The sequence below is a fragment of the Physcomitrium patens genome, chromosome 11 (genome assembly GCF_059467195.1).
Source record: "Physcomitrium patens ecotype Gransden chromosome 11, ASM5946719v1, whole genome shotgun sequence".
Classification (NCBI taxonomy): domain Eukaryota; kingdom Viridiplantae; phylum Streptophyta; class Bryopsida; order Funariales; family Funariaceae; genus Physcomitrium; species Physcomitrium patens.
This window is the reverse complement of record NC_143420.1, coordinates 4,296,867-4,317,580: the sequence shown is the minus strand read 5'-3', so window position 1 is coordinate 4,317,580 and position 20,714 is coordinate 4,296,867. Positions and strand designations below refer to the sequence as shown.

At 37.2% G+C, this 20,714-nt stretch overlaps 1 protein-coding gene across 3 annotated transcripts; it reads left to right on the top strand.

Moving 5' to 3' along the window:
* The first annotated feature begins 8,029 nt into the window (after positions 1–8,029).
* LOC112288568 (K(+) efflux antiporter 2, chloroplastic) lies at positions 8,030–18,234 on the top strand. 3 transcript variants are annotated; one of them, XM_090254152.1, is made up of 24 exons: positions 8,030–8,763; positions 8,987–9,558; positions 10,042–10,281; positions 10,377–11,074; positions 11,492–11,814; positions 12,021–12,186; positions 12,314–12,404; positions 12,745–12,881; positions 13,167–13,226; positions 13,594–13,713; positions 13,881–13,949; positions 14,068–14,133; positions 14,278–14,367; positions 14,661–14,765; positions 15,001–15,129; positions 15,370–15,579; positions 15,711–15,860; positions 15,985–16,038; positions 16,243–16,301; positions 16,503–16,569; positions 16,889–17,065; positions 17,272–17,328; positions 17,489–17,563; positions 17,747–18,234. In XM_090254152.1, exons 2-24 carry the CDS (start codon positions 9,162–9,164, stop codon positions 17,885–17,887), a joined length of 3,681 nt encoding a protein of 1,226 aa, XP_090110278.1. In that variant the 5' UTR covers positions 8,030–8,763; positions 8,987–9,161; the 3' UTR covers positions 17,888–18,234. The 3 variants fall into 3 exon arrangements, with proteins under 3 accessions (XP_090110278.1, XP_024388626.1, XP_024388628.1); XM_024532858.3 differs by having other exon boundaries at positions 8,095–8,667; XM_024532860.3 differs by having other exon boundaries at positions 8,133–8,667; positions 8,987–9,546.
* The last annotated feature ends 2,480 nt before the right edge of the window (positions 18,235–20,714 follow it).

Below are 20,714 nucleotides of genomic sequence, written 5' to 3'. Positions count from 1 at the left end.
ATCCAAAATGTCCCGCAGCTAGAAAATCATGGCAAGATTGAAGAACTCGAAGTCGTGCTAGTCCTTTTGGGATATATAACCGCTCCTCAAAGTATAAAAGATCTCCCTCTAATTTGAACTTGTCGTCATTGGCACGCTACTTAATATCAATGGCTACTGAATCTTCAATGGTCACAGAATGTACCTGATTCAGAAAGTCAGCATCAATTGGCACAATAATAGCGTAAAGCTGAAATTGCTCTGGCTTCAACAATGTCATACATTGTTGATCAAATGCTGCTTCTCCAGTCTTTGGTACAAGATACAATCTCCTCGATAAGGCATCAGATAGTCTTTGCTACTTTCCAGGTCGATAAGTGATAACAAAATCGAATCTAGATAGCAACATACTCTACCGAGCTTGACGTCGATTTAGAACTCGAGCCAACATGAAATAGTCCAAATTCTTGTGATCTGTATATACGGTCACTGGGTATGCACCTCCTTCAAGAAAGTGACGCCATTCTTGGAAAGAATCCACTATAGCAAGAAGTTCCTTATTGTGGATCTCATAATTGATTTCAGCAACAGAGAACTTTCGCGAATAGAATGCAACCAGATGGAGCTTCTTGTCTTCTCCCATTCGTGAAAGTATAGCTCCCAAAGCAAAATCCGAAGCATCAGTTTTTAAATAAAAGGCCTTTGTAAAGTCTGGATGTACCAAGATTGGAGCCGTAGTAAATGCGGTCTTCAGGTCTTGAAATACCTTCTCCGCTAGAGGTCCCCATTCCAGCTTATCCTTGCATGTCAACCGAATGAGAGGAGCAGCAACTTGAGAGTAATTCTTGATGAAGATCCGATAGAAGTTGGCAAAACCAAGAAAGCATTGTACGTCTCTAACCGTCTTCGGAACCTCCCACGACACGATTGCTTCCACCTTCTTGGGGTCCATCTTTAAGCCTTCCGTAGTCGCAATGAATCCTAGAAATTCCATCTCCATTTGGTAAAATAAACACTTTTCTAACTTGGCATATAATCCTCGCTCGCATAGTTTCTCCAAGATCAAATGAACGTGCTTTTCATGCTCTTCCTCATTTTTAGAGAATATCAAAATATCATCCAAATAGATGACAACAAAATCGTCAAGGTACTCTCGGAAAATGTCATTCATCATATGTTGAAAGACCGCTGGAGCATTAGTAAGATCAAAGGGCATGATATTATACTCAAAATGGCCATACCTTGTACAGAATGCTGTCTTCTACTCATTTCCTTCCTTCATTCGTACGAGGTTGTAAGCTCTCCTTAGATCAATTTTTGTAAAGATCCTTGCACGTCCAAGTTGTTCTAAGAGACCAGAAATCAAGGATAACGGATAACGATTCTTCTTTGTTACCTTCTTGAGGCCTCGATAGTCCCCGCATATCCGCAACGAGCCATCTTTCTTCTTCACAAATAAGATGGGTGCTCCAGCTGACGATTTTGAATGACGGATGAAGTTCTTGGCTAGATTCTTGTCGATGTACTTCCGCAACTTTGCCAACTCCATCTACAATAGATTGTAGATTGGGCCAAAAGGCGGTTGTGCTCCTTCCTGCAAGTCTATGGCACAATCATATGGTCGGTGTTCCGGTAGCATGTCGGCATTCTTCTTTTGAAACACGTCTTTAAAATCCTTATATTGCTCTGGTATACTTGCTGTCGAGATCTTCTCTTCGGTAGTTGGAGTCGCATAAATGACAAATGGTGTGCCTTCCTTGGATGATCTTATAAATGCTCTTGCTCTAATGAATAAAGATTTATCTATTCGGGGTTTTCTACTAGGCTTGCTCTTGGATGGTTTTGTAGGAAAGGTCATCTTCTGCAACCTCCAATCTATGGATGGGTTATGCTTTTCCAACTAGGAAAGTCCAAGAATAATAGGATTTGATGGGGTTCTAATAATATTGAAAATAATATGACTACTATGGCCCTTAGACGTCACTTCTATAGGTTCTGATTCATGGGTGACACTACCTGACAATAAAGGTCACTCATCTATGACCTCAACGTAAATAGGTTTGGATTTTTGTACAAAAGGGATCTTATGACGCTTCGCAAATTCTTCATTTAAGAAACAAGTAAATGCTCCTGAATCTAATAATGCTAAGGTTCTCAGTTTCTGAGGGCTAATAAGTAAAGGGATTGTAAAGCAAAGGGTAGGTTAAGCGGAAAGAAACGAACCTGGTTGTTGTTGCGATATTTCACTGTCCAACTGCATAGTTCCTATTGTGGCTGAGCATCCTCGTTTTCCTCAACAAATGCGTCCCTAGTCTTGACAATACGTCAATTTTGCTTCTTGAGGCAGTTTCCAACTTTGTGGCCTTCTTCACCGCAATACAAGCATAGACCTTCCTCCGTACGCTGCTTTTTTTCTTCTTGGGTAAGGGATTTGACACGTACCACATCAATTTGCATGTCTTCTACCTCTGAATGTGAATTCACGCTACTTGCCAACATAGTTGGGGCGTGGCGAACCGTATGTTGTCTTGAACATTGGTCTTGGCGGCGTTGGAATAAGCGATTATCACACTTCATAGCTAAGCTAATAGCTTCGTTGAGCGTTTGCGGATCAGGAAGAGTTAATAGCAAATCCTTCACATCATCCCTTAAACCTCAATAGAATTGACTCAGCAACGCTTCTTCGTCCCAATTGATGTCGCATGCTAATTGCCTGAAGTCCGATGCATAGACTGATGTAGAGCGCATTCCTTGTTGTAGTAACCGGATCTTTGTTGTAGCCCATCGAACCTTGTCGTGTTCACCAAATGCTTCCGCAAACGCCTTCAAAAAGGTTTCAAAGTTTTTTACTATAGACAATCGTTTCTCAAACAAAGGAGCAAACCATGATAGAGCTTGTTCTATAAGTAAGGTTCCAACAAGCCCAACACGTGACTCCTCCATTGGATAGTGTTCGGGCTGTACAACTGTTATCAACTTGATTTGATTGACGAATCGTCAAAACTTGGAAAGCGTACCATCGAACTTGTCTGGAAGGCTAACTCGGGCTCCTTATGTTGTAGAATCAGCGGTGCTTGTCAAACCTGAGGCAAAGTTGCTTCTCCAAGTGGAAAAGTTTGCGGCTCGTGCAACCTAAATTGTGCCATCCTAGATGCTCCATCATAATGAAGCCTTGTCGTGACTTCTTCAATCTCTGTAGTTCTTTGGGATAACGTAGCGAGGGCATTCATGATAGCATCCAACTTGGACTCCGAACTTTTTGTCATACTAATGTCTTGGCCTCCAGCCATTCTACGAGAAGGACAAAAATGACTCTACAAGAAGACAATATTGGTTTAGAGGAGGGTACTCGACAACCTCTAAAATGTCTTAAGAGCTTCAAGAAAAGGAATAATCTACTCTCTCCAAGAAGAATAAGATTTCAATATTATAACAAAAGAAATATCAGTTTAGAGGAGGGTAATCCGCAACCTCTAAAATGCTAGTACACTTCCAAGCAGAGGGATAATCCGCACTCTAACGAGGAAGAAACTAACTCTGATATCTGAGGTGAGTGAAGTCTCGACAAACTGTCACGGACACAGAAATACAGACTCGAGATCTAACAAGAAGTTGAAGAAGAACTGGCAAGAACTAGATTAATCAGATGAATATAAGAACAACACCAGAGAGGTGAGCTAGAGCTCCAAGAGATGTGTTGTTGAGACTGAAGAACTCTTGAGTCTTTATTCTAATAGATACTCCTATTTAGGAAGCTTCTCAAGCAACTTCTATCAACTAGAAAGCTTCTAGAAGGTTCCAGAGACTTGTTTCTAGAAGGTTCTAGAAACTTGTCTCTAAAAGGTTCTAAGGACTATGTCCCAAACATCTTCTACCAACTATGAAGCTTCCCAAGCAATTTCCATGAACTAGGAAGGTTCTAGAAGGTTCTAGAGATTTGCTTCTAGAAGGTTCTAGAAAATTGTCTCTAGAAGGTCCTAAGGACTATGTCCCTAACATAAAGATGTATTCTTGAGAATCTAAAAAAGAAAATGACTTGTTTGTAAGAAATAGAAATCATGTGGAAGAAAACAAATGTGTTGTTATTTTTGTTAAAAATTCAAAAAGTGGTGTAGTCTAATATATTATAATTTACACAAATTAGCTAAATATTCAATTAGTTAAATAATTTTGAATATAATCAATAATTGGTATTTTCATATTCTATATAGTTCTTAATTTTTAAGACAAAGATAAAAAAATACAATCAAATAACCAAAGAATAGAATTGTATAACAATCAACTATTGGATTTATCAAGGACTTTAAATAGGTTGTATTTAATAATATTGGTGATAATTACTAATACAATAAGTTTATATTGGCTTTATTTGGAGAGGAAAAGAAATCCAAGACATGAGTACATTTATTCAGACAAAGATTAGATTTAGGTTTAGAATATAAGTAAAGAATTAGTAACATCCTTAATTATAAAAATAGATTGCTACCTTGAATAAAAGACTTGAAATTATAAAGACAATCTAAGGTAGAGAAAATCTCTCTTGTTTTTTGAACCTAATATAAAGTACTATTCTACCAAAAATATCTTATATTTAAGATTTAAAGTTTGTATTGAAGGTTTATTTAACAAGAAATCAATAGGTTTTTTTTACAAACTAGTCTTGTTTATCATTATTCTATTAAATATTTTAAAATTAATTTTAATCAATTAATTAATTTTTCATTTACTAACATAATTTTTTCTAAGTTTTTTTTTTTTTTTTTTTTTTTTTTGTTTTTTGTTAAAACTTCTTATTTCAAATAAAAAATGAATTTTTACTATATTTTTTGATTTTTTAATTTTTTCTCTCTAATCTTACAGAATTAATTTCTATCTTCAAATTTTTTCAACAAAAGATCTAAATTGGTATTACTAAAGAAGTCTAAGGTTAATAGTATAAGGTTTTTAGTTTTTTTAGTTCTAATCTTTAAACTATCAAAAACTATTCCTACAACTTGTTTCTTCAGCTTCACTTAAAGAAAAAACCAACCAATTTTTTTTATCTTATTGGATGCTACTTCAAATTCTTCTTAGTAATAAAATTCTACTTGAAATTTTATATTAGACAAAATTTATAGTTAATATATATATATATATATATCAAAATATACTAAAAAATGATGCCTTATTTAAAATTTGAATCGGAAGATTTTTAATTCTTTGGTCAAATGCCAAAGTTTTAAAAGCATTTAAAAAAGGAAGAAATTTGTAACCTTTATTTGCATTTGTAATAGATGCAGATGTAATTTGTGTTTTTCCTTGTTTATAGTCTATAATTTGTTATTTAAAAATTATCATTTTATAAAAATGCGCTATCTTATCTTTATTATATATATTATAGAGGTCATAATTAGCAAGACGGTTACACAAATCAAGCAAAGCCATGCCAATTGCAACTTGATCAACAAAACTTGCTTCTATATGTATTTTAATGGCTTTTAACTTTTTGCAAGAAATGAACTTTTCAAACTAGTTGTTGGAGAATTTGATGCTGTTTTTTGAGAAGGCAAGAAGTTTATCAAAACTTTAACCACCTTCTTTGATGAGTTTTAAGAAAAATACAATGTTTTAATCCTTACATTAAAAGACTTACAAAATAAGAACTTATTTAATTTTTAGAAAGTGATTTATTTGCACTTTTTTTATTTGATGTGGGTTATTATTGTTTACTTTGTATTTCATAAGAATCTTTGCTAATGGTGACTTGAGATGGCACTTTTCAAGGCCAAACTCAACCTTGATCCACTTAAGATGGACTATCTAAGAAATTGATGTATTTGCATCTTTTTTCTTGTAAATATGGAGTTATTGTGTATTATTAAAGCAAGGTTTTGGTTTGATATGTATTTCAAATTTCCAAAATTTGTGTGGGATATGTAAAGTGAGCAAATTGATGACATGGATATTTAATTAAGTTATAAACTCTTATAAGTTCTATTCTAGGAAATAAACCAACTCTATAACTTAATAGAGGTAATATTATATCTTCAATTGTTTGCTTCTTTTAAAAACAATGTTTCAAAAGCACCTTGTCTTCTTGTTGGACCAAGAACCATTCAAGATTCAAAAATGCAATCAAATATTATTAAAATTTAGACAAATGATCATGAATATGATTCATTCTTATACAAGTATTAATTACATGTTATTTTTCATCTTGTTTAAAATAAAATATTATGATTCATTTTTTTAGGTATTGTTTATTTTACTTATTAAAATAATTTTTATGGTTTAAAGCCTAACAATGTAATTATATATTATCATCCCATTAAATTCTAAAATACTTTTATTTGCATTCAAATTGATATCAATTTATTTATTTTGATCTGATAGTCAAATTTAGCTCTTGAAAATATTAAAAGAATGGTATTTGTATATAAATAAATATTTAAATATCATCAAAGATAATATAGATGGATTAATGGGGAGATTGAATATTACTAATTGTAACAAATATTTTATTTTGTTACACACAAGTCTTTTAATAGTATTTACTACTTACTTCCAATTATATTGTAAATTATTATAATTTAATCATGGTTTGTGAAATACAAAAAACTAATTGGAATTGTAATTAATTTACCTTTGGAACACTTTATATGAGTAAAATGAAATTATTTGTTAATATACTTATAAGATTTGTTGACTAGTTTGCAATGCAATAGCTAATTTGAAGCATTATTGAATTTTAGATGAACATGTGAATTAAAAATCACTATATATAGATGATATAGTATTTGTATTACTTTTGAGATTCCTAGAAATATATGCATATTTAGTTTTTGAGAGAAGGGTAAAAATGATTATTAAACATTTATTAAAATGGTTTTTAGTTTAAATATGTTGTTAGTGAATTGAAATTATATCCATGTACATATATACACAAATGCATACAGTTTTTCTGTTGATATAAGTGCTGTTACAGTAATTTTTATGTCTGTGTGGATTATGTGTTACAACCAATATTCACATTGACTGCTTCAAATGCCCAACAAAAATTCTAACCTTATATATCTATATATATATATATATTATATATATATATATATATATATATATATATATATATGTTCTTTTTCTTTTCAAAATCAACCAACAGTGAATAATAATTTTAATCTATGGGTTTGTTTAATATTCATTTTGAACAGTGTCTTGTATCATTGTGCAAAAAATCTTATTGACCAATGTAACAACGTTTTCTTTTTTCTTAATGTTAATTTAATGCAGGGAATTCAACGTAGCTACAAGTCACTATTATTTAAAATAACAACTTTGATCTCTCAATATTTTTTTTACTGTATCATAATGGATGTTATAATCCATAAAAACAAACATTTGGATGAAACACGAAATTAGAATTTTGTAAACTTTACTTAAACAACAATTTTTAAAATTTTTAAGTGAAATAAAGAAAGTCATGAGCCCTTCTATGTAAACTGCACACTTTTCAATTTCATCTTATTTACAGATGTTTGGTTTTATTGTTGATCTTGGTCTAAATTATCTTTTGCATACATTCAGATCAATAGTATCGTTCAAAACATCACTTTTTACAATTGTTACTATAGCTCATCTACAGTGGGAATTTAATTGCAAATGCACGATTTTGTAAATCAGAGCCATTATTTGGTACTTATAGAGTATTTCTGTAGACCACCCAAATTTCAGCACAATCACAAAAGATACGTTCACACGGGGCCTCTTCTCAATTCATGTTACTGACTCCGTTAGTGAGCACATGACAGAAGCTGCGTTTACACGGAGCCCGCACTTGATATTGTCATTCTGGATTATTTGGTTATCTCGATAAAAAAAGCTGTGTTCACACGGAGCCTTGTTTCTGTCATAGTATCAGTGGCTGTTTCGGTGAAGGCCCAGTCTCTCACCAGCTTGCTGGCTGGCTGGCTGGCTCGCGAGGAGGGGATGCGGGCATCTTCACGACAAAGGGAGAGGGGATGGGATGGGATGAGAAGGCTCTGAGGCAGGATCGGAATCCTGATGGAAAAGATATTATCAATGGCATCGCTGTAGCGTATGTGGCAATCCGTTGCGCTCGCAGCTCCTGCCCCTGCAAGGGTCGCCCAAGTTGCCCTCGCTTGGATCAAGCCAAGGTGCCCTACGGTGCTCGCAGCTTTATCTGCCGAACATCGAGCGGCCAACTGTCTTCGTCAAATCTTCATTCAATTCCACCTCCGCCCTCGTGCTTCATATCAATCGGCAATCTATTCCTTCTTCCTTCCTTCGTCCTCGTACTCTTCGAGCTCCTCGTCCGGCGATGGACTTGCTCTCCGCAACAGCGAGAATGAAATCAACTGGAACAGGAAGAGCCGGGGAATGGTCGTGAATTGCGTGCGAGAATGGGATTCGCGTGGGAATGTGCTCTTGCGCACACGATGGTTTTCGTCTGCTAGCAAGGCACGTGAGCCCAGGGGAATACCCAAGATTCAACTGCGAACTGGGTTTTTTCTGATGGTGACAAAACCTTGACGTGGAGTGGGAAGATTGGAGGATTTTCACTGCTGGGGCAAGGACTGGTGGGGGGCCACCCGTTCCTCATCGCCACTGTTTGGGGTGCATCGACCCTTCTTCCCTGTTACCAATTGGGAACATCGTTACTGCGTGCATCTCCGGCGCTGGCAGTGTTGTCAGGTGCTCACTGCCGTTCAGTTCGTCGTTGTGCCCATCTTGTGCTCGGCATTTCATGCTGGGTAGTGGCCGTTTTGGTCTACCGTACCGTCTGATGGAGTACGTTTAGTAGGAGCCTTTGGTTTTCTGTGTAGTAGTTTTTGCAGGATTTGAAGGATATTTTCTGAAGGTTGCAAGCTATAATTTGGGGCGGAGTTAGGTTGATAAATCGTTGAATTTGGGTTCTGGGCTTTGGGTACATGGAGAATTTAATGGCGGCATCTTTGGAGTTCGAGGTGGTGTTTTTTTCCCAGAATTCTGAGGTTTTGGAATGGTGGTGCAGGGGGTTCTGTAGAGGCAATGGAACGAATTGATCATCTTTGTAGCTCGATCTAGTGAGGATCGAGTGTGGAGAGGGGCAGGGAACCTGTCGTGAGAGAGTGAAGGTTCTGAGGTCGGAATTGGTTGATGCTGCCACGTTGTCGCATTGTCACATTGTAAGGCAGAGGAGTTTGAAAATGATAGGTGCGAGGATGTTGAACAGCCGTGCCTCGCTTCTTCAATTCTCGTCCTCCCAGTCTTCATTACCGTCATCTCTAGCGTGCAAGAAAGAATTTGCATGCTTGCCTTCGAACGCATCGACTGCTCGGAGGAGCCCTAGGAAGAGCTTTTCTCCTGTGGTTTTTAATTCGAGTGGAGCGCATTTGACTGGCCAATGCGGGTTAGGTGCCTTCGGAAAGCAGAAGAAGGTGCAATGTGGTGGAAACAAAAATGGGAGACGGAGAATTGCTGTGCAATGTGAGGCGGACGGGAATCAAATGCATGAGAGTAATTCAGGACAGTCTAGAACCGGAAATGGGGTCAGTCAGGGCTCGGCGACTGATCATGAAGTTAGTGCTGCAGGTCAGTCTTCAGGTAAAGTTTTGACTCCAGCTTTGTTGCACGAAGGATACATTTAGTGGACGACTTGAATCAGGTCGATTCCTCCACCTTTAGAACATTGATAATGGTACCCTTCCGCAGATCAAAAGAGATCAATCCAGTATTTGTCATTTTTTAAAACTTGCGAGTTTAGCTTACAGTCTACTTCCTCATCCTCTTGTGTGTATTGCAATTGTATAGGTTTCACATCCTGCATAGCTTGCATCAGTAGCTTGACAAACCCTCTGAGCAATTGTGTTATGTGCCCAGGAGCTTAAAGCATTTCGCTTCGTAATTTCATTAGGCATTGTGTTGTTGAGATCATACGTACGGTTTTTCACAGTTGTTCGTAAAGAATCAGTTCTATGATTGGTGAAGCGAAAACGAATGACGCGATTCCCAAGCCAATGTTAAGTTGTGGTCTGGAAGGCATGCGTGTTCTACCTCCTTGCTCAGATTAATGTTGCCGTATTGCAGCTGAAGAACAAGACCTATGTGATATGGAGCGCGAGTCTCCAGCCGCTATATTGAAGGAGCTGTTGCGACTGGCTCAAGAGGACCTTGAAATGGCGAGGAAGAACTCTGACAGGTTAGCAGAGAAAGCACGGAAGATGGCTGAGAAAGCCATGGCATTGCAAGAGGAGGCAGTGAAAGCACAAAAAGCTGCGAATGATGCGAAAGTAGAGGTAGAAGACATTCTTCAGCGAGAATCCGACGGTGCGCTTTAACTTCATGAAATTATCTTACGACCTGTACTTTCAGCCTGATAACATCTTGGAATCTTTATTTAGCAATCTAGAGGAATGTTGCAGGTGAAGTTGCTTTGGCGTCTGCTAGTTCTGCATACGAGGCTGCACAAGAGCATGTAGAACAGATTGAAAAAGCTCTGAAGGCTGCACAGTCGAATTTCAGGAGCAAAGAGACAGCTACGGACGAGGTTCAAGGAGCAGGTGACACCGAAGATCCTAAACGCGTAGAGACAGATGTCAGAGTCGGCGATGTCAAAGGAGAAGCCGATATTGAAACCGTGGGATTACAGGAAAGGGATTCTGCTATGTTGCAGTGTGAGAAAGAGCTCGATGCTGCAATCGCAGTACTAAAAGAAAAAGAAGTCGAGTATGTAAAATGCGAGGAGGAGCTATCTCGAATTCAGTTTCTGAAGGCTGAAATTCAGGAGAAGGCGGTATCGTTAAGTGAGGCGTTCGAAAAGGCACGGAATGCCGCTGCTGCAGCTGATTCAGAGGTTGCCATAGCCATGTCACTTGCCGAAGAATCTGTTGCCATGGAAGTTGAAGCAACTCAAAGAGTAAGCGACGGAGAGATTGCTCTGCAGAAGGCTGAGGGATCACAGAAAGATGCTGCCCAGGCTGCATCTGCGCTCGCGGCTGTGGATATAGCAGAAAAGCTTTCCTTGCAGGTGGCCAAGACAGCTGAAGTTCTATTGCTAGAAACCGAGTTGAAACAGGAAGATGATGAAAGCAAGGAAGGCATTGCAACTGAAGTGGAGAAGGTAGTCACGTTTTTTTTTAGTTTTTTATCGTTATTTTCTTCATTGCACTTTTGTCTGGTTCATTTTCCTTTGGATTTTGGCGTTAAATTTGGGATTCAAGGTCACGCGGAGTCTTCGATGCTTTAGTGTATTTCACCGGCAACTGTACAGATATTAGGATCCACCCAATAAAGTACCGGATGTACCTTTGCATATAGTTGTGTATTTCCTTCAGGAGCACACGTTTTGACTTACATCAGAACTGTTATCGTACCAACACTGTGATGCCTGGTCAATGACTATTGCGAGTGAGCACAACCCATTCCTACCCAAAAGTACTTGGTCCTTCTTAACTTCATTTTCAACCTATACTTTGCCAGTTGCTCATCCTTAACAATTTGCATTCTCATTCAACACCTTTGCTTTCGTTTGTTACAGCTCGAGGAAATCATGGATCTTCATGAAAGGGCAGGCTTTACGAGTCCTATGAATGTGGCGGAATCTGCAGTCCCGTTGGAGAAGCAAATCAAACAAAGTGACGATGACTTGAGCTCAAAGAACGAAGCAGAAGCTGAAAAAGCCGCTAAGAAACCGGAATCAAAGTCTTCTACTAAGAAATCATCTAGGTTTTTTCCAGCTTCGTATTTTTCCACGGATGATGAAGGAGAGTTTACGCCTACTACGGTCTTTTCAGAGTTGGCAACTGCGGTTCGTGCTCAACTTGGCAAGGTGGTGATTGGCGCTGCCCTGTTGCTCGCTGGGTAATGATCTACTTACCGATTATGAAAGTGTTATTGCGTCCCATTATGTGGTAGCTTTTTGGGATTTATGAATTTTTGAAGTATGGATAGCTAACGGATATTTCTTGTCGTCTATACCTGTATACATAATCTTAAGATGACAGTAGTGGTGCTGTCTGTTAATGATTCACTTGTGATGTCTTAAACAATATACTATGTTTTTGTAGAGGAGTGTATTTAAACAATCGCATGGAGAAGCGGGCTATATTATCTGAAATTCCACCCACTACAACCAGCATAGAAGTTCAGCAGAAAGGAAGGCCACTGATCAAAGAAATTCAAAAGTTACCTAAACGTGTGAAAAAGTTAATTGAAAAGCTTCCTCATCAAGAGGTTAGTTATTCAGTTCTGGGTTCCAACTTCATCCTCGGATTACTCGGTTCTGGACAACTGTATCTATTCCTAACATGCAGATCTTTTACTATGTGCACCTTATACGTGATAGAAATTGTTCATGCAGCTAAATGAGGAGGAAACATCGCTATTCGATGTTCTTTGGTTGCTTCTGGCTAGTGTCGTTTTTGTACCCCTTGTTCAAAAGATACCAGGAGGTAATCCATTCCCTCCTTACTCATAGTTGAGATATATGTGGGTCTATTGTGGATGTGTAATGAATATATGAGGGCGTGTATATTGCTTGGTAATGTTTTTTTAACTTTTCGATCGGTAGTTGTATTTTAGGTGAAAGAATTCAATGACGTGTACCTTTGTTGGTCGTGAATGGTTTAGCTGGACAAAAAGCCGTTGGCTTAGTGCTTGGTTCTTCATTACTGCTTTCATCAAATGTGGCAACCACAAGAGTGTGCATAGTCGCTGATCTCTAAAAATGTGTACTAGCATTCGGCAAAAGTTCAGCTTCCTGTTTTTTAACTTTACCCTTGATCAACACAGGTAGTCCTGTACTAGGATATCTGGCTGCAGGTGTGTTGATTGGGCCATATGCGCTCTCTATCATTCAAAATGTCCACGGAACTAAAGCCATCGGCGAGTTTGGAGTTGTATTTTTGCTATTCAATATTGGTCTTGAGGTACGTCAAAGTTTGAGCCACTGACATCCACTAATTGTGATTTTTTCATCATACTTTACAGTGCGATTTCTGTCAATATTGTAATCTACTCCAAAGTAACTCTGTTAGAGGTGCTTATATGTGGCATTAAACACAGATTAAGTTGTGTCATATTTATATTTATCTTGCAAAATTTAGTATGTTTAACTTGATTGCTTTATCAGTCTTTCTTTGAATGGCTCTTGCTTTATTAAATGGTTGTACCGATGGAATTTAATGCTGTTGTTTACATGTATATGTGTTCAGTTATCGGTGGAGAGATTGAGCTCCATGAAGAAGTATGTGTTTGGATTCGGATCAGCTCAGGTATTTTTCACTCTTGACAATGTATCTGTGGCATTTTATGGTATGTGCAAAAGCAATTTGAATCCTTGCAGAAGATTTAAGTGTACGGTTATATTTTCCGTCTAATCTGGCTATGACAAAGAGTCAATAGCTACTTGATGTTAACTTATGGGGTTTCAAGTGAGAGGAAAGACAAGTGCAGTCTCAACTAAGAATTGCTTATGATATATTAAATAACTAGAGTATTTTTACATTTCAATTTAATTTATCTTAATTTAAAATTGCATAAATCGCGGTCCATTCCATTTACATGAGTGTGGTTGGAGATCGTCTCCTTTATAGCTGTGGTCTCTCATTTGAAATTATTGGTCCTTTCATTGTGAAATAGGTGCTGGCAACTGCTGTGGCCGTTGGCTATTTTACATTTCTTGTTTCTGGAGCATCCGGTCCTCTCGCGATTGTTATTGGAAATGGACTGGCTCTTTCTTCAACAGCTGTAGTCCTTCAGGTCTGCATCTTTTCATCTTATTTGCGATGTATTTCTCTATTTTGTAATGAGACTTTTAGCTGTGATTGGTAAGGTTCAATTTCGTTTTGGAGTAGTGAGACACATAGTGGAGAAGTATGATGCGTATGCTCTGTGTCATTTCTAATAATAGATTTACCAATGTACAGGTGCTGCAAGAGCGCGGTGAGAGCACATCTAGACATGGCCGAGCTACCTTCTCCGTGTTACTGTTCCAGGTCAGTCGTTCGACATCATGCTGAAAAAGTCTTGCCTAGTTCTGTGTATCTCGGTATCAGTGCAATTCCGATTAGAATGTTATGAAATTTTACACAATGGTTGTTTGTGAGCGTGCAGGATTTGGCAGTAGTGGTGTTGCTTATTTTAATTCCACTTCTATCGCCTAACTCGTCCAAAGGAGGGGTAAGTTCGTAACCTCCGTCCTTTCAGATAGGTGCCTGTGTGGGTGCTTGAAACGAGGTGGAGAAGTATACCAATTTACTTTATGACCTCATTTCAAGTCGGGCTTCAAGGTCAACTTATTTGTTCCATTCTTTGTCTTGGCAGGTAGGGTTCCAGGCCATTGCTGAGGCTTTGGGATTGGCAGCTGTCAAGGCTGTTGTTGCTATAACTGCTATCATAGCTGGAGGTCGACTGGTTCGTATAATGCTTCCCCTCAACCTTGCGTTATACAAATCTCGGATCATGCAATCATGTAACTGAGCATAGATGTAAAAGGATTTCAGCCAAATAGAACGTGGCTTAATGTTTGTTTGAGATTTTTCGCCCAATTATACTTTTTTATGGAAGATTAATGTTTTGATGTTGTTAGTCTTATTGTGGCTACTTATCTTTGAGAAGTTAAATATTTTACAGGTTGCCTTTCTGTGTGAGATCATTTTGTAAAAGTTTGTTGGTATTTAGACAATTTTTGTCTTTTGATGTGCCAGCTTCTACGACCTATATACAAGCGCATGGCAGATAATCACAATGCAGAAATTTTTGCAGCGAACACACTTTTGGTGGTTCTTGGTACAAGTTTTTTTACTGCACGGGTATGTTGTATAATATATATATATATATATATATATATATATATATATATATATATATATATATAGATAGATAGTTTTAAGTAATGCTAATCGTACTGTGCTGTCTGTTGGAACCATTCAATCATCTAATCAGCATCCAAATGTCTGACGAATATAATTTCTGAATTTCTTATGTTGGTTTTGCTAGAAGTTGCTAGAATAACTGGTTCCTTATCTGATTGAAGTCTTGGAACAGGCCGGCTTGTCGATGGCTCTTGGAGCTTTCCTTGCAGGTTTGCTGTTAGCGGAAACTGAGTTTGCTCTGCAAGTGGAATCGGATATTGCCCCATACCGAGGATTATTGCTTGGCCTCTTCTTCATGACGGTAACTTTTTCACCATATGATACTGGAAGGTGTTCTTGGTCAGCTAAAAGTACATATATTCTTGACGCATTAGAAAGTTTTATTTTTTGATGGAGTGCAATAAATCTAGTTTACTATTTCTTTCTTGGTGTTGAATGTTTGTTTGCTGGATCAAGACCTGTATTTGTTTTCGTTACTATTTGGCTCAAAAAACGTGTTCTAGCATGATTACAACAACTTGTTGTGGCTGTCTTTGCGCAGGTGGGCATGTCTATAGATCCAAAGTTGTTGGTGGCTAAGTTTCCTATGATTATGGGAGCACTCACTTTGTTGATTGTGGGTAAAACCTTGATTGTGACTGGCTTGGGTCGATGCTTTGGTCTTTCAACCGTGGCTGCCGTACGTGCTGGGCTCTTCCTGGCTCCTGGAGGAGAGTTTGCATTTGTCGCATTTGGTGAAGCAGTGAATCAGGCAAGTACCAGATTATAATTTGATTTATAACTTGATTCTTGTTGACCAACCTTATTAATGTATTCGAATTCTTATATTCCTCTGTTGCTTTAGACAATCTCTTATGTTAGATGGTGTTTGATAAAATGCAGGGAATCATGTCTCTTGAAATGTCGTCTTTGCTGTTCTTGGTAACGGGCCTGTCAATGGCCATCACCCCGTGGCTTGCTGCTGGAGGTCAGCTCATTGCAAGTCGCTTTGATCAACAAGACGTTCGCAGTCTACTCCCAGCAGAAAGCGAGGTATTTTCTACAGCATTATTGTTGAGACTAATTAAACCCTCGTTTCCGTAGGTTTAAATGATTAGTTAATATTACTGTAACCAGATGTTTGACATGGTGACGCAATGAGTTGCTTGGCATGCAGACCGACGATCTTCAAAATCACATGATTATCTGTGGATTTGGAAGAGTAGGACAGGTATGCCTTCTTCTGTGCAACTTTATTCTTGGCGACCGAATCTTTTATCCCGCAACTGTGAATACTCAAAGACTGCTAGTTTACATCAGCATTCCAGGAAGTTTAGCATGGTTGAAGAACGATTTTGCTTAGAGTTATGTTAAGGAAGCGGAAACTTCTTGTTTTTAAACTGCTGACTGATATTTGATATGGTATTCTGTACAGATTATTTCGCAATTATTGGCTGAGAGGTTGATACCATTTGTTGCTCTTGATGTGCGAAGGTCAGTATCAATTTGTTCATACTCAATTCTTAATTTTGGGATGTGTGTTGCCTCCCTTATGTTTGTTGTTTGCGATGTGAGTAGCGTGCTTTTGCAATAAAATTGGGTTGAATATCTTTGGTGAGATTCTAGTTGTTTCCAGTGCAATTTGCTCTCTTTGAAAACAGAGATACTTATAAAATTAAGATTCAAATTTGACAGTGAGCGTGTCAGCATGGGACGAGCTCTGGATCTGCCTGTGTTCTTTGGAGACGCAGGAAGCCGGGAGGTACATCCTCTTCTTCTTCTTTTTCTTCTCCTGTTCTTTTTTGTATTTTTGTTTTTACTATTTTAAAACCTAAGTAAAACATTAAATTTGATTATCTTAACAATCGCGGTCTCGGCTTTGGTTGTGTGAAAGAGAAAGGCTTGTCTTCGCTGTTGTATCACATGCAGACACTAATCGTGATCTTGGATAGTAAAATGTGGAAATGATTCAGTTTGAGTGTTTGTATTTGTTATAGCCAATTGCTTCTCTGTCGTACTTATCGCTGACATTGGTGAGCCTTGTATTATTAGAATGCTAATGTTGGGTGAAATGGCTGTAGATATTGCATAAAGTAGGAGCAGAAAGAGCATCCGCAGCCGTCATAGCATTGGACACACCTGGAGCGAACTACCGAACTGTGTGGGCTTTAAGCAAATATTATCCTCATGTGAAGACTTTTGTACGTGCTCACGACGTGGATCATGGAATGAGTTTGGAGAAGGCCGGAGCAACTGCGGTATGTTTTGGCATCTAAGGGTTGAGGTATTGCGAGTGTTATGTTTAGCATGAATGTGAGGCGATTAATCAGTGCAGCAGTGTTATTTAGATAGTTGTTACACGATGGATACTAGTTCCGAATGTCAAATAAATTTGCTACCTTGTGGCACTTTTAGAAACCCTTGAGTTAACTTAGTTCGTATGTACTCTTGTGATGCATTTCAGGTTGTGCCAGAGACACTGGAGCCGAGTTTGCAGCTAGCAGCCGCTATTCTTGCTCAGGTTCAGGGTTTCTCGTGCTACTTGAATTACTTTCATGGCATTGCGAAAGGCATTGTCTGCATAACTGATTAGATTGCGGGAGAATTGTAATGTGGTTCTAGGCTGCTATGTATGAGTTCCTTAATTTTTGTCTCTGGGTGTCAATCGTTTCTCATCACAGGCCAAACTACCGCCATCAGAGATTGCATCAGCAATTGACCAGTTCCGGTCCAACCATCTCTCAGAACTCACAGAGGTGCTGCCCTACTCTTTCATGATAAAATCTTTTCTGGGTGGTGAGATATATAATTTTTTTTCAAGCATTTCCTAGAAATAAGTAGTGGATTAGGAATGATCTCTATCTTTGCTAACATATTTTTACTTCTTTATCACCAACCTGATATCACTAAAAAAAATATTTACGTAAACTGATGTGAAGCTGTCGGAAGCAAGCGGGAGCTCACTTGGATACGGCACTACTCGCAACAAGACGAGATCAAAGCTCGTCCCAACAGAGCTCATCTCCAAAGAAGATGATGGAAACTACAGTGCACCGCCAGGCATTGTAGCTGTTCCCTAGTTGCTACCGACTATATTGGTGACATGTTGATGCCCCCTGGAGTCAGTGTTGGGTGTGCATGTGGACGGAAGGCGAAAGAGTTCAACGTAAAATTGAACATCAATGCTACACTTCACCACAGAATTTTTTACTCAAATTTTTCTGCTTAGCTTTTCTTTATTTATTTAATGTCGAAGAGTCCTTATCATCAGTTTTATAGAGTGCTCAATTTGATGTCCTTGGAAGATGCCGAATGGAAAGAATAGCATCATGGAAAGTGGAACCATATGAATGTAGTTTCTCATAATGCAGATGTGTAGATCGTTTCAAGTTTCATTTTGGAAAGACAATTTTATTGAACTTGGCCATTGAGTATCATCAGATGGAATGTTGAAATTGTAACTTTGCTTTATAACCATGAGTAGTGGAAAATAAAAAGTTCTTGAATAAAGATGTATTTTATGGTTATAAACTATTGATTGAGGAAGTTATAAGCAGTGTTGTTGACTCTTCTATACCTCAATTTAATTAAATGCTATTTTCCCATGTGTCCTAGCATTTTATTGTTTATTTTTTAAAATATGCAATTTTAAAAAACGTGGATAAAAATCAGTCCACTTTGGCTTTTTATAATATAATGTTAAAGTGGTTGATATTATTCAATTTTTTTTTGTTGATAAGAATTACTAATTGTTTACATTAGCTTTTTGGAGTTTTGATTAAAGAATTGTGAACATTCATTAATTAATACCAATGAACATTGAAAAAGAATAAATTATCTTTTACATAAATCAATTTAATATAGGGTTGTCAATTGATATTAATATAGGGCAAATAGATTTTTTTTTATTGAAACTACTAGAAAATAGGTAGGAATGACCTTAAGGCCAAGCCTAAAGCTATCAGAGCATGCAACATTACTTCAATAGGAAGATTCTTTTAAGTTATAAATCAATTAGATCTTTATAATACTCATTATTTTTTTTATATAATCATGGAAAAGTTAGATTTGATGATAATGGTTTTAGGAATGATAAATATGAGGGTACCATAGAAGTGACAAAGCTTCTAAAAACAACTGTTTGCAAGTACTTAATTTTTAGCAAATTTTATCATGTCCAATTTGCAAGCATTTACTAATTACTTGAATACAACCTTATGCTAATAAGCATTAAGCAAGACACAATGGTCTCATTTAATTTGCTTAATTTACAACTTTGACCAATTGGAAATTAAAAGACAAGCCTTGTAATAATTGAGAAAAATATAGAGGATAGCTATTAAAGACATGAATTGAAAAATGATGAATAAACCAATGAAATCCGTGTCAAAGAAAAAATGACAAAATAGAAATAAGGAAGTATATATATTAAAAAGAAACTGGAATAGCTTATTGCCAAAAGACAAGAAAACTTGACACTCTTAAAACTAGACCAAAAGCAAGAAAGGAATTGATAAGAGTGAAGAAGGCTTTACTCTTGTCTCTATATATACTATATAATTAGGGGCTACGTGGCAATATTCTATAGGACCTCCAATATGTGTTGAGTTTGTAAGATACATGCGTTGACTTACAAGGCAAGTTTTTCTACATGTTGACTACATAGCTAGCTTAGTCTTCAAGCTAACAATATGTAAAGGACATGGCCAACTTGTTGACCACGTTTTTTATCCAAAAAGTCAATTATAGACACCTATAAAATCAAAGCAATATCTATAAAGATTTTAAGAAGCTTCTATAGAAGATATTATAGAATTAATTTACTTTTACATACTTCTACTTATTTCTACTTATTTATACAGGTAATTATTGGCTTACATGTATATATCTGTGACATTACCCCTTCCCTTCTAGGGACAAGTTCCATAAGGAGTGATCATCATATGTTGAGGAAATCTATGATGTGATGAATTGTATTCACTACATACTTAGATCTTTGTTCTCTTTGAAGATGGTTGATAGGGCCTCTCAACCATCGATAGTGTCTCATACTAAGGCAAGAAGACCACCTTTTTATTTGATCGTTGTTGATGCCTTCATAACTTTCTTCAAATAAAACATTTGGAACACCATTAAGAGTTGTTCCTACTTGTAATAAAATTACCAAATATCGAGAGTCTCTTCCAAGGTCATGATATCAAATGCATTGTATCTCGCCATTTATTTGAGAAAAAAAATGTTGTTTTTGAGGATCTTCATCTCGATTGCGTCATCTTCAAGGTTGTGACAATTACAATGTCTTATCCGACAGATCAGCAAATAAAGGTTCTTTAGTTGAATCCGCTGGTTGTTGATTCTTCATCTCCTTAGCATTACAAATACAAAGAAGCTAGAAACAAGAATTGACAATATATGTTATCTTACCTAGATCTTGTTTCTTTTATAGGGAAGGTCTTCATCTTGATTTTGATCGATGCTAGTAATGAAAAGCCTCCACCTTCTTTGCTGTATTTGCAAGATTCTTTGTAGGCTTCCATGTGCATTCACAAATATTATATCCGCACTAATGAACAAGATATTCTAACTTATTTTGGCGTCGCCTTGAATCTAAGACTTCCTTTACTTTAAATTCTTCATTATTGTCTACTTTTATAGGATGAGGTTGCACTTGTTTTCTTCTTGGTATGTCTACTATCTTGTATGGTTTAAGAAGAGACTCCTGAAATACTAGATGGATTTTTATTGACTCTGGTAGGAATAAATGATATGCAATAAGATTGATTTGTGCAAAAATAGGAAATGGTCCAAGTTTACAATAGTCTAATTTGTCACAAGGACGAGTAGTCTTGAAATTGCAACAAAATAACCATATCTTATTACCTACTGTCACGCACACAGAAATACAGA